This window comes from Electrona antarctica (genome assembly GCF_951216825.1).
Source record: "Electrona antarctica genome assembly, chromosome: 13".
Classification (NCBI taxonomy): domain Eukaryota; kingdom Metazoa; phylum Chordata; class Actinopteri; order Myctophiformes; family Myctophidae; genus Electrona; species Electrona antarctica.
In genome coordinates, this window is record NC_136794.1 from 10046695 (window position 1) to 10060240 (window position 13546).

At 42.4% G+C, this 13546-nt stretch overlaps 2 protein-coding genes across 3 annotated transcripts in view; one reads left to right on the plus strand and one right to left on the minus strand.

The window, feature by feature from the left end:
- Positions 1 to 3206: 3206 nt before the first annotated feature.
- On the minus strand, positions 3207 to 9048 carry gpr183a (G protein-coupled receptor 183a). Its single transcript, XM_079518182.1, has 2 exons — positions 8918 to 9048; positions 3207 to 5790 (listed from the first exon to the last, which is right to left on the minus strand). The coding sequence occupies exon 2, from the start codon at positions 5764 to 5766 to the stop codon at positions 4651 to 4653; it is 1116 nt and encodes a 371-aa protein (XP_079374308.1). The 5' UTR covers positions 5767 to 5790; positions 8918 to 9048; the 3' UTR covers positions 3207 to 4650.
- Positions 9049 to 12283: 3235 nt separating this feature from the next.
- clybl (citrate lyase beta like) overlaps positions 12284 to 13546 on the plus strand; it is a 139358-nt gene continuing 138095 nt past the window's right edge. For both annotated transcript variants that reach the window (XM_079519056.1, XM_079519055.1), the window contains exon 1: positions 12284 to 12397. The gene's annotated coding sequence lies outside the window, so the exon portion shown is untranslated. The remainder of the gene's footprint in view (positions 12398 to 13546) is intronic.

Here is a 13546-nt window from a genome sequence, read left to right on the forward strand (position 1 = left end):
ACACACAATGATCCCAATCTCAGTGTGACAAAAAGGATACAATGTTATGTGCTGAGAAATATTGCTTTTCATCTACACCTCAGCAATCAAAGAGATCAGATAGCAGCATTACTTACACAAATAAATAACCACACTTACCACAAAGCTTTTATTTTATTTTGTGTCATCTCCTAGTGATCAGAATCCTGACAACGAGCCCATCACCAATAGGTTTAAGAAGTGGCATGGGGGCCGGCGGCCGTCTCTCTGCTTTGTTGAGATACCAGGGGGAAGTGAAAGCTTTGTTTTAGAGGATTTCGATTGATTGAAGAGGTGGTGAGATGGAGAATTGAGAGAGAAGCCTCCCACAGTAACTTCCTGTACAGTGTGAGACTCGTGGCAATTCTGTAGTTTCACTGGTGTATACTGTATTGCGTACGTGCACCTATACAGTATCTGCAAAAGTAGAACACAAAAAAGTGCTACAGCTTTTTCCGCATTCTGCAATTACACCCCCTTAAAGAAAATGATGTGCCATTAGAAGTGGGAGTGTGTTTGGCAGGCAGAGAGATGGCAGATTTAGGGCGAGTTATTGATTGGAAAAGTGGGGTCTGTCACAGCACATTAGTTCTCAGGGGAGTAATCCACAGCAGGTTGCTGTGAGAAGCATCTGCTGCCGGAGAGAAGTAATTAAAAACAGGATGTTGAGGCAGTTGCCATATAAACAGGAAATAAGACGGTGGTAATAGACACTTCACGCTGATGCTGTGCGATGGTTTTTACACCGCGTCGACTTAATGGATGCAAAGCGCATACCTCAGGTGAAACACTCAAGGTCACACCGGACCTGGATTGAATACAGATTGAAGTGCTTGTGCGTCTGTTTTTGTTTGTGTGTGCTGTGTGTGTGTGTGTCCACGCACAAACTTCCACATGATTGTATGTGCATGCATGATGCGTGTGGGTTCATGGAAAGCACGTACGTGCTGTGGGTACATATATACAGTAGTACAATCACACTTACTGTGTATGTCTGTCTGTCTGTCTGTCTGTCTGTGTTTGTGTGTGAGAGACTGTCTGTGTGTGTGTGTGTGTGTGTGTGTGTGTGTGTGTGTGTGTGTGTGTGTGTGTGTGTGTGTTTGTGTGAGAGAGACTGTCTGTGTGTGTGTTTGTGTGAGAGAGACTGCGTGTGTGCACGAGCGTGCGCGCAATTTTTAACAGCATTGTCATAACATAAGGCAAAGGCCAAACTGAATTCAGCATAAGTTCATGGTTGCTCTGTTAACTAATCTTGTCAGTTCTTGTCAAACTCTATAGAACCGTGTATTCTGCACACAAACTCGGTCACATTTAGCCAGAGACCTTTTTGACATTTCTCCTACTGTGCCATATGTGAAAGAGACACAGTCCATTTCGTCTCCAGTCTCCACAAAGGTTACATCTATTTGTCACCTATAGCTATTATGCTTTGATGAGCCAGATCTCTGGGGTACATTTCTGATGATATCAGATCTGGTGGTAGTTATCCCCTGGTGAGGATAACGAGTTCTGTCTGTCTGTCTGTCTGTCTGTCTGTCTGTCTGTCTGTCTGCGTGTCTGTGAACAGCTATTCTCCGGTACCGTTGGGGTGAAAAGGTGCACGCACACTCCCAGTAGGCCAAGGAAGAACCTCTGTCCCAATTATTCAAATCGGCCTCATGTTGGCGCTATAACAGGCCAATTCGTGTTTTGGCATATAACTCTTGAACCGTACAGGTCATACAATCAAAATGTCTTTGGATTCATTGGATCATGGCGTAACTTCCCACATAGGCCATGCCGATTTCTGCTTGACAAGATTTAATTTCACATTTTCTTCAAAACACACTTTTTGCTATTACTCCTATAAAGTTCTGTCCAAACATCACACAAATCGGTATGCTACATATTATCTCTACAATCATGTGATCAAGATGTATCAGTCAGATTTAAGCAGGTTCCATTCCAATTGACTATGACTGCCTTCCAAACTTTGCGTGCCCTGGGTGGACAACCTGGCCTGGCGGGGATCTAACAGTCTGAGGAGCGCACTTTTCTAGTTGACTTTTCCAATGCATTGTGTTCGACGAGCACAATGCATTGTAGTGTCAAATAAGTAGATGGCATCTGTCTCACTGTCTCAGTAAAACATGGGGTATTATTGGCACGGCTCTCGCATGGAAGCTGTGTATTTAATCTAATTCTTATTCCTGAGAAATAATTATCTATCTGCTCGTCCTCTCGATGTGTCTTAAAAATCTCAGTGCCAGATGGCACTTTGTGTTTATCGCAATATGTTGTTATGACAACAGTCTGTGTGATGTTTCCGTGTCTTTGATACCCATCATGCAGTTGCCTCTGTAAGGCTTCCCCTCCATAATGAAGCTCAGGTCTTTATTAATCCATTCTGGGCGGGAACCCCTTTTGGTGTTTTAAGCATTGTGTTATACTTTAGCCATTGAAAAATAGCAGATCTACAAGCTCATAGAGCGGCACCGAGTGCCGCGCTATGAACTTGTAGGTCTGCTATTTTTGAAAAATAGTGAATATGTTCCTTAAATCTTTGAATATGTTACAGAGTGGGCGACTGTGGCTCAAGAGGTAGAGCAGGTCGTCCAATGATCCATGGGTCGGCGGTTCAAATCTCGGCTCCTCCTGGCTACAAGTGTCCTTGGGCAAGACACTGAACCCCAAATTGCTCCCGATGTGCTGGTTGGTACCTTGCATGGCTTCCGCTGCAATCGGTGTATGAATGTGTGTGTGAATGGGTGAATGTAATGTAATGCACATCTATGTAAAGCGCCTTGGATAAAGGCGCTATATAAATGCACCATTTTCCACTTAGAGTGAACATTTTAACTCAAATCTTTGGGGAGGTCCCTGGAACTACATATTTTCAGATGGGGGGGGGCGGAGGCATATTACATATAATCTTTGGGGTCCTTGACATGAAATATTGAGCACCACTGATACAGAAACATAAGGTTTTTCAGAAAACTGTCATGATTTAGATTTTTTTAATTTCGACGTCAGGCCTAAATGGGTTAATCAAATCATGTCTCGTACACAATATATATATGGACTTTCTTTCCTTATGGGTCTGGCACGATGCCTGTCATAATGAGTGTGGGTTCTGCAGTATAAATGAATGTTTTTTCCCCCCTTATGGGTCTCGGGCAATGTCATATAATGAGTGACTTCCTATATTGCCTCTTACTGTATTTCCCATGCATTCTATCTAATCTGTGCAATTTCACAGTTCATCTGCCAGAGAAAATGATTATGTACAACTTTATTGGTGAAGGCATAATTTAATTATTTCGTTATTTTTTTCTTTATTGTATGCATGTACAGTATACCGGAGTTGGTATATGAATTGAATTCCTGGGAGGCATCCAGGTGACTTTTTGTACTAATTCAGTTCTTAGTCTTTCAGTACATCACTGTCCTCTGGTGGCTGAAACATATCACTGCAGGATATAATATAATTAGACCTCTAGGCAGCGAGACAGTTCTGATACAGTTTGATTCAATTAGACCACATTCCACAATATCCACAGAGAGTAGGTCTAACTTAAGAGTTTTTAATTTCCAAATAAAGAGAATATACATACTGTATATATATTTGTTTTACTTGAGGGGACATTATTGGATGAAAGTTTTCCCATGTGTGTTCAACTATCTTCAGATAATAGCAAGACTGTTTTACCAAACAGCATACTTCCTTCTCCATTTGTTTGTAGCTCTAGTTGTATTCCAGACTGCTTGACATATATATATATATATATATATATATATATATATATATATATATATATGCACAATATCTAAAAACTGCTGTAACATTACTGTAACATCTTATATTTACAGCATTCAAACCTCTTCCATAGATCAACTTTTAAACTACGTTTGCACAGTGTGTGTGGGTGGGTGCTTGTTTTTTCAGGAACTAGTTCCAGCCCCTCCCTCAGCTGCGCCTCGTACAGGGAGAGTGGTGTGTTTTTCTGTGTTTGACGTATATCCTTTTCCATGAGAAGAAAAAAGACATTCCTGTGTAAAAGCTGACTTGGGTGCCAGTCTGTCTGTCACTGTGCCAAAGTGTTGAATATAGCTGTTAGGGAGATCTAATCATCGTCAAGTTATCCAAAGTGGTTAAGAGCATGTCCTCCGTTTATAAGGTCCTCTATTTATCAGCTACCAAGAACACCGTTCTTGTGTTGATTATGGTGGCCTCCCAGAGATGAAATCCCCTCTGGTCCATGTGTGACGCATGCTCAGGAAAGTCCACTCTTCCTAACCTCGCTTCACCAGGCTTTCCACCTCAGAGGAAAGCCTGGTCTCTGTTACAAAACTGCCGTGTGAACCGGTCTGGAGCGGATGATATAACTACGTCATGTTGTAGTATTGTTTTGTAGTCATCATAGGCAGGAACAATCAATCGGAACTTCCTTTTCCCTCAAACCGGAAGAATAACAATAAAAGCTCTCGTAGCCTGCAGCTTTTATTGAGAAAAATCGGTTTGAGGGAAAAGGAAGTTCCGGAAGATTGATGACTACAAAACAATACTACAACATGACGTAGCGATATCATATCCGCTCCCGACCGGATCATAAAACCCGAAGAGGAATGCTGCCCAGGCTACTCTTCCCCTGTTCATTGATTGTACGTGGACTTTGTGGAGCTGTTGAGGCGCATCCTGTTGCCCTCGACGACGTCCCTGGAGCAGCCGTCTGCCGAGGTCCTCGCGGCACTGGAGAAGGACACACTCACCGGCCTCTTCAGCAGCTTCAGCACCTTTTTCTTGTAGCCCTTACAGGCAAAGAAGTAGATGAAGGGATCCAGGCAGGAGTTGAGGTTCATCAGGCACACCGTGATGTGCAGAGACACCTGGAAGGCGGTGAGCTCCGCGCAGCCGGGCTCGGACACCAGCTTGCGGATCATGTACTGCAGGAGGTTTATGTGGTACGGGCTGTAGCAGAGCACAAACACCACGGACACGCAGCAGATCACTCCGATGGCCTTGCGGCTGCGTCCGGACTTGTCGGTGAGGCGGTTCTTCTTGGCGCTGCGCTGGAGCTTGAAGCACAGGATGGAGTAGCACACCAGGATGGTGACCAGTGGGATCCCGTAGCCCAGGAAGACGGCGCCGATCAGGATGTAGGCGATGTTGGGCACGCTCTCATAGTTGGGGTATTCCATGCAGCTGATGTAGCCGCCGTGCTCCTTGTTGGTCATGGGCATGCCAATGAGGGGCAAGGTCTGCGCCAGGACCAGCAGCCACACGCCCACGCAAATGTAGCGCACGTGACTGACGTTGCGGAAGCGGGCAAAGCGCAGCGGCAGGACCACGGCGATGAAGCGGTCGACGCTGAGGCACGTCATGAAGTTGACCCCGGCGTAGGTGTTGATGTAGAAGATGATCCCCGATATCTTGCAGAGGGGGTCACTCAAGGGCCAGTGGAAGCCCCCAGCGTAGTACATCAGCCTCAAGGGGAGCGAGAGGGTGAAGAGGATGTCCGAAAAGACCAGGTTGAGGGAGTACATGGTGGTGGAGTTTATCTTCTTCAGGTTTGGACGGATGACGTGCAGTGCGAGGCCATTTCCCAGCAGGCCCACGACGAACACGATGGCATAGAAGATAGGGATGAGGACCTGGGCGTATTTCCTATGGGCATACAGAGTATGACACGTCGTCTTGTTCGTGGCAGAGTAGTTGGTACTGAGGGTAGGGGTAAAGCTTGCTGGCACCATATACGTACTTGTCTCCATTTTTGGTATCCGGGGATGCAGTAACTGTGGAAAAGAAAAGAGAGAGAAAAACAAAAGTGTTCATGTTAATGCATTTTACTTCCGTGGATGTTCTTCATCAGTCGACTTTGAGGCTTAATCAGGTTTTTGTCCAGGACTAGACTGGGCTGTGGACATTGCTCTATGCCCTTATGTATGGTGGGCCATTATATAGGACCCAGATAGCTGACAATAGGTGACAATTCATGTACACCAGTGGTTCTCAAAGTGTGGTCCGGGGACCCCTAGGGGTCCTCGAGGGAGTTCCAGGGGGTCGCCAGCTAAATGATAGTTAGGAACCTACCAAATGGACCCTTAGACCTATGGGGTCTGTTACTCAGAGTGTACAAATGGAACCAAATGGACCATTTGGTTCCACATTATTTTTACACTTTGGGGTCCCAGAGATAGAAATGCCATTAAGTGGTGGGTCCGCAGGCAGCCTAATGCATGTCAAACTGAGCTGGGCAGGTCCTTGAAATGAAAATGGTTTGAGAATCAATGCTATAGCCATAAACATCTTCTCTTATAGGGGGTCCTTGGCGTATATTTTCTAATATGGGGTCCGCAGTCTAATAAGTGTCAATTTGGGGGTCCCTGACATGAAAAAGTTTCAGAACCACTGATGAGAAGTGTCACTGTACTGGACACAATCTATGCTACTACTGCAGAAGGCTTGGACATCTGCAAGTGAAAACTGCAGCATGGTGTATAGTGCCATCTTGTGGCGAAATAGTGAGTTTCACATATATTTTTTTCATATTCTTAACCTGTACTTTTTGAGGGGTGCTAGCCTCTCCTATGCCCAGCTCTGTCTCATATTGAGGATAGAAAGTGAGGGCAGAAAAGTGAAGACGCCAAAAGTGTTTGGCCGGAATGACATTTGTGATGATTTGATTGGCTGAGCACGGAATGTGATGATGATAAGAGCAATTTATTGCAATTGTACAATAAGTACAACATGCATTGTTTCATATATTACTGTTCAGCACTTTGAAAACGATTTCGAAAACTGCTATGTAAATAAATGTATCGTCGTTGTATTATAACTCAGGGGTTCTCAACGTTTTTGGCCGGGGACCCCCGGAAATGCTTTGGCAATGTCTCGGGACCCCCGCCCCGCCCCCTCCCGACCCCCAATATAAATTGACTGCTACAATAACCTTAAACCATTTTGGGCGGGAACCCCTTTTGGTGTTTTAAGCATTGTTATAATTTAGCTATTGAAAAATAGCAGATCTACAAGCTCATAGCGCGCCACCGAGTGGCGCGCTACGAGCTTGTAGGTCTGCTATTTTTGAATTTTTTTTTTTTCTTTTTTAAATAATTTGGGGACCCCCTAAAATAATTTGGCGACCCCCCGAGGGGTCGCGACCCACGGGTTGAGAACCCCTGTTATAACATACCCTTGTTTTGGAATACCCCATTAAATTACCAGTCAAGCCCTGCAAGAACAGTGTCTTTTCCACAAGTCAGTAAGATGCACCTGCAGTCCTGCATCAGAATAATATCTGATGCATAACTGACTGACTTCCTTAGTCTTCTCATCAGTTCATCAACAGCTGTTAACATATCTCATTTCTCGGGTCTCTTTTGGTGTGCTGTTTCATGATGAACACACAGATTGGGAAATAAATAAAATTTCCCAACCAGACTTAAACTTGTTTTAACCCATTCAGGCCTGACGTCGAAATTAAAAAAAAAAAGTTTTCTAAATCATGACAATTTTCGGAAGGATTTGAGGCACATTTTAACGATTTTTCAAAAATAGCAGACCTACAAGTTCATAGCGCGCCACTCGGTGGCGCGCTATGAGCTTGTAGATCTGCTATTTTTCAATAGCTAAATTATAACAATGTTTAAAACACCAAAATGGGTTAATGGTTAATGTGGTTAAACGCTAACGTGACATGGATGCGTTCCAGGTCTCAATGGATTAAACCCTATCAGACATGATAACAGGAAATCAATTATGATGTGAGTGGTTAGGAGAGATGACCTATACACAATTTCCCAGCCCTGTCAGTGACTAACCCATTTGACTTATGTCTGCCTACACAGGACATTACTGTTCATCCATGGCCTTGTTTGTAGCTAAAAGTGCCACGACGGAAGTCTGTGAACAATTCCAGGGCTTTGCTGTGATTGTGAATACAGCTGCAACACTCTCTCTCACACCCCAGAAAACAGTGTGTTGAGAGACAGCGTTGTATATGAGGAAGTCGGCTTCCCTGGGGTGCTCTATGATAGAACCGCCGTCCGTAGGAAAGTTATATTGTCTTGGCCTATAAGTCATGACCCACCTCAGACATAGCAATCTGCTGGAGCACAGGCAGAGACACAAATATGTTTCCTGACTCATTAACACCATTGAAGGACTCATTGGGGCATATCCCAAAACAATATTTTTTACAAAGAAAGAAAAACAAAAACTATTTTCTCTTCCTATAATTAGAATAGTATACCATGTCAAGACACAGTGACAAGACACATTATGGATTTAGTTTTATGGAGAAAGGCTCCTTTTGAAACAGGAATTGAGAACCTTTGAACTGATTTGTATCCAACTGTGTTAATGTGTTGACTTTAATACATTTCTAAAATATTAAATCAGTTGTGAAAATTACCTCTTTGTCATTATCTTTACAACAAATTAACCAACCTGTAAAAGTGTCATCATGTTGACAAATAAAAAATGTTGATAAACCATATGATTCAAAAAGGATTGACTGGATTTGTTTGAATTATTGGTTCATTTTGGAACTGACTTCTTCAAAGCACTGAAGATGGTCATATACACGTATCTTGAGCAAACATTTCCATTAAAAAAAATCACTTTAGTTGTCCTTGTCTTGAACTAAAGTAAAATCGTGAGCAGAAACATTAAGAGGTTTGTACAACCAGCCAAAAATATGTTATGCAACAACTTACTACTTTTGTGGACTATATCATCATCGCCTAGCTGTCATAAGTGTCATAATTATGATTCCTGCAGGATTTCTCCTGGACCATATATTTTATATTTCATCTTTACACATCATTTTTCCAGCCCTATTGTCAACCTATCTGCCTATCTGCCTATCTGTCAACAGTCAAATATCAATTAAAGGCATCCTTATGAGAAGGGACTTACCAGATGCAAGCAGTGTAATGATCTTCAATGTAATGTTAGTAGTATCGGTCCGCTTGGCATGACATTTTAACTATGAGGGTTACTTTTGATTCGGTACCTGGGCTAATAGCAATGACCACGTTGGCATTGCTGAGGGTAGTATGACAGACACGCAGTTCTCCGGCCGCCTATAACCATAGCAACATTTCCTGTTGTAGTGTTGCTCTCTCTCTCTCTCTCTCTCTCTCTCTCTCTCGCCCTCTCTCTCACCCTCTCTCGCCTCCTCTCTCGCCTACGCACTCTACTTTATGAAAGTTTCTCCAGGCCTGTTACATTGTCTTACATTTATTCAGAAAATTAATTGAATTATTCTTATTGTGCAGTAGGCAGTGGTGGAAAGTAACAAAGTAAATGTAATTGAGTACTGTACTTAACCCGGGAAAGCATCCATTATTTTACACTTTCCCTATTAAAATTGTGAAAAATTGTAAAACTTTTACCTCAAATCTTTGCTTCTGGGGGTAAAAAATATATTTTGAGATGGGGGTCTGTGGCCAAATACATTACAGTACAACGGTTTTGAGCACCACTGATATAGCAAAATAAGCCAATTCTAAAAATGTCTTAATTATTTTGTACCATATCTGTACTTTACTTGAGTATTTGTATTTTTGGATACTTGGATACAATGCGTGTTGTACCATGTGCCATGTGGGAGGAAGTGGCTCAGTTGCACATGCGTGCCATCCAGTCTTTCCCTTAATATCATAAAATGTCATATTGTGGTTTCTGTACAGCAGGTGTGTTATAGGGATCTCTATCGAGGCCCTTCTGATTATTGAAATCATAGTTTTATTTCAGTAAAGCATGGATGTTTGCTTTGCCTTAACCTATGATGAGACTGACCCTGCAAATGAGGAAGTTCCCCTTTGCCCCAGTACCTGCTGTACCTAAAGCAAAAACAACACTTGTTTTGGTGGTTTTGAAATTGCTCACAAGAAAGGAAATGCACATAAAGAGTTTATTTGTTCATCATTCATGTACTGTTTTGATTGCCTGTGTTACCCATTACATTATTAATGCTTGTTATATGTTATCAGATTTTTTTTTTAACATTTAAATGATAGATGGCAGTATGAAATACAGGACAGATACAGATATCGTAGAGAGATACATCTAATTATAATTTTCAAGAGTAAAAAAAAAAAGCATGGTGTATGAGATATTAACAGGTATGAATATAAATGTAGTCGAAGAGTACAGTGAATAATCTATCCCCAGTAGTATGGTTAAATACTGTGTGAAGTATATACACTAATACGAAGATGTACCACTTGAAGACATCTCAATTTCATTTTTCAACAAATGCAAATTGTACTCAGCATGCATACTGTACGTAAGAGGAACAGACTTTATCATGACAGATTGAAAAAGGCAACAACAACAGTTGCTGCTTAAGGTGTGCCTTGAAACATCCCAGCTTCTTGTTAAGATGACCAAACATTTTTAAAATGTGTCTTTCTTTTGATTGTCAACATTAGCATCAACCCAATGTAGGCTATATGAGAAACTGTTGTACAACAGTTGCTCGATGAAGCAGCGTGATTGGCTGTGAGTTGAATAAACTAGTATATAACCCTTGCTTTCCATTGCAGAGAGAGAACATGCCATGGCCTGTGTGGTTTTCACACGTTTGCATCTGCTATAGTAAATGTGCGCATAAACATCTAAGAGTAAGATACACCACACGTCTCAGTGGTTTTTGTAGCATTGCGCGGAGAGCGGGGATTGAACCCCGGCCTCCCACTCGCCAGACTAACACGCAACCTGTCGTGCCAATAGGGCTGGGCCCGATTGGCAGGGCTGTTGCGGGCTGGGTCTTGGCTGGGGGCTACAATCACCCCCCCCCGTCTTTGAAGCGAGTCTCACTTCACACCACGGACCGCCATACACGATGTTCCTCATGTCCCTCACGCGAGGATATCACGCTCCACGTCCTGCCGACTACGCCAGATTGTAGCATTGCGCGGAAAGCGGGGATTGAACCCGAGCCTCCCACTCGCCAGACCAACACGCAACCTGTCGTGCCAATAGGGCTGGGCCCGTTTGGCAGGGCTATTGCGGGCTGGGTCTTGGCTGGGGGCTACATTTTCTATCAGGATTTTTCTTTCATCAGGTGTTGAATTGAATCATTGAGTGAATAGACTACTATTAGGTCACAAATAGTTTTAGTAATCACCAGAGGCATTTTAGAAAAAACTATAACCTCACAGCCCATGGCAATGCGATGAGTTGTGTTGTGAGCTTGTAGATCTACTATTTTCACAATTTCTTTTTAATAATCTATATTAATTCACACGCTTGGCGAAGGAGCTAAACGTTAAACTCACCAACATTGCAGCTGTAGGACAAGCTTGAATTATCCTCTTTCAATCTGCAAGGAGTTCGTTTCATAAAAATCCAACATACTACTTTCTGTCAAAAAAGTCTGTGCAGGTGATTATTTTTCTAAGTATTGTTGTATTATTGTAAATTATTGTATTGTATTGTATAGTTTGGAAGCGCTCGTCGAAGTCACTGAACGGCCCTGCGTACCACCTGTTTCGAATTTGCACATGCTGCAAGAAGCAGCAGCACGACCTATTAATAAAAACAAGTGCTTCCAAACTCCAACACTTATATATCACGGCACAGAATTTCTTAGCGGAAAGTAACTCATAACATGTCTACGGTGGATTTTTATGAAACAAATCCTTTGCAGATTGAAAGAGGATAATTCAATGCCCTACAGCAGCAATGTTGGTGAATTCAACGTTTAATACAAGCAGATCGGAAATTCGATTTGGATCAATGGGCTGTCAATGGAGGGTATTGCAACTCTAGATTCATCCCATTATAAAAAAGATCTAGTGTTGCAAATTGCGGCTAGGGGTAGGCATCAGCATTGATTGGCCAACCCAACACAACCCATCAGCTTCACAGAGAGGCCAAAATTTGCATCACATTTGTGAGTGCAGCGTGCACGTCCGTTCTGTCTCAGTCTCAAACTTGGCACGTCACGTGTCTCATATAACCCCGAGCTGTGCAGAGCCAAATGGAAATTTGGACGGACTATATGTTCAGAGGTGGAGAAAATTAATATGCATAATCACCTAATGGTGATGGACCATTAGGTGTGTGAATTGAATACTGAATTGAATACTGTACAGAGAATGACTTGAAGGATGTCAACTAATGTGCTGAATGTTTACTTATAAACACTGGATATATAAACACTTTATAAACGGCCTACCTTGGGAATGGGAACACACAAGTCGGGAGTGATGCAAGTTGGGAATGCATGTCCCACCCGGTTATGCTACCTGTTGTATAAAAAGTATAGTATATGTAGCACTGAGGGTAGTGCATAAAAGGAGTGACCAGGTTTGAGGCCTCATGTTTGGCCAGAAGCCTGATTTGAGTGTTTGTTGGGGACCCGGAGGCAGCCTAGTAGGCTACTTGGTAAGAAAACCTCAAACAAATGTTGATGCTTTGATAATTCAATTCCTTCACCCTATTTTAATGAATGACATTTTATATTCCAATTACGGACTTTGGCAGGTGTGATGTTTTGTAAGGGGTTGATTTGATTGGTTTATTTGCTGTGTGTGTTTAGTTTGGAGGACCCAGTAGTACCTTAAGCCTTCACCCTATATCACCTGCCCTTGGGCTCATAGTCCCACATTTAGGATCATGATTTACCAGCTATAATAACCCCTCTTCTGTATTTTAACTTGAATATAATTTTCTACATGTTGAATGAACTTGACACTTTTGTTACATCAGCCTCTGGTTCTGTTCATTTTGAACCTGTACCAACATGGGGAACCTTACCTTGGTCAGTTACATTGTCCAGCATGCTAGGGTTAATGTGTTTGTACTAATATAGCTCTGCTACAAGTGTAGTAATGTACCGGTAAATATTCAAATGTTTTTTGACAAAGAATCAAATGTTCTATGGTCATGATTCACCAGGAACCTGGATGGCTTAAAATATGAATATTTTCAGAAATCTCTATATGGGAAAAATGAATGGGCTTTCTATCTGTAGAACTACAAAATGGCCGCCACTGCTATGCCCTGATAAGTGGAGTTCTTTGACTGTATATCCTTACGTGCAGAATGTCATGAATGACCATTGTTGTTCTGACATTGAACAGCAGAAACACAAATAGCCGAGGACACGCTGTGAATCCATCAAGAACATGGACATAAATAACAGGCAAAACCACTTTGTGCATGCAATAAGTTATATTCCTTTGAGGCTTTGAGGCATGCAAATGAGGATTATGCATATTTATGCATTTTTATTTGCACTTTACATACATTATTGTCCATTCAACGGTTACTTTGGAATCTCTGATGCGGGAATGCTTTCATTCTGAATGAATAAAGATTGTCCATGTAACGGCAGTCATCGTTAATGTACAGTATAGCGTCTTTAACAACAAACCCAGTTTTGTGGTAGGGGAAGAGCTCCAACTTCCTCATGGCCTGACCTTGTGGGTCTGACTCACTGTAACTCGGGTCACACCTACGGCTGAATGACAACAGACATGGGGTTCTGCCAAGTCTATTCATAGGACACAGACAAGCTATATAACAGTCACT

Bases quoted from the DNA above. Each gene is read 5' to 3' on its own strand.
- gpr183a (XM_079518182.1), bottom strand. From the start codon at position 5,766: ATGGAGACAAGTACGTATATGGTGCCAGCAAGCTTTACCCCTACCCTC.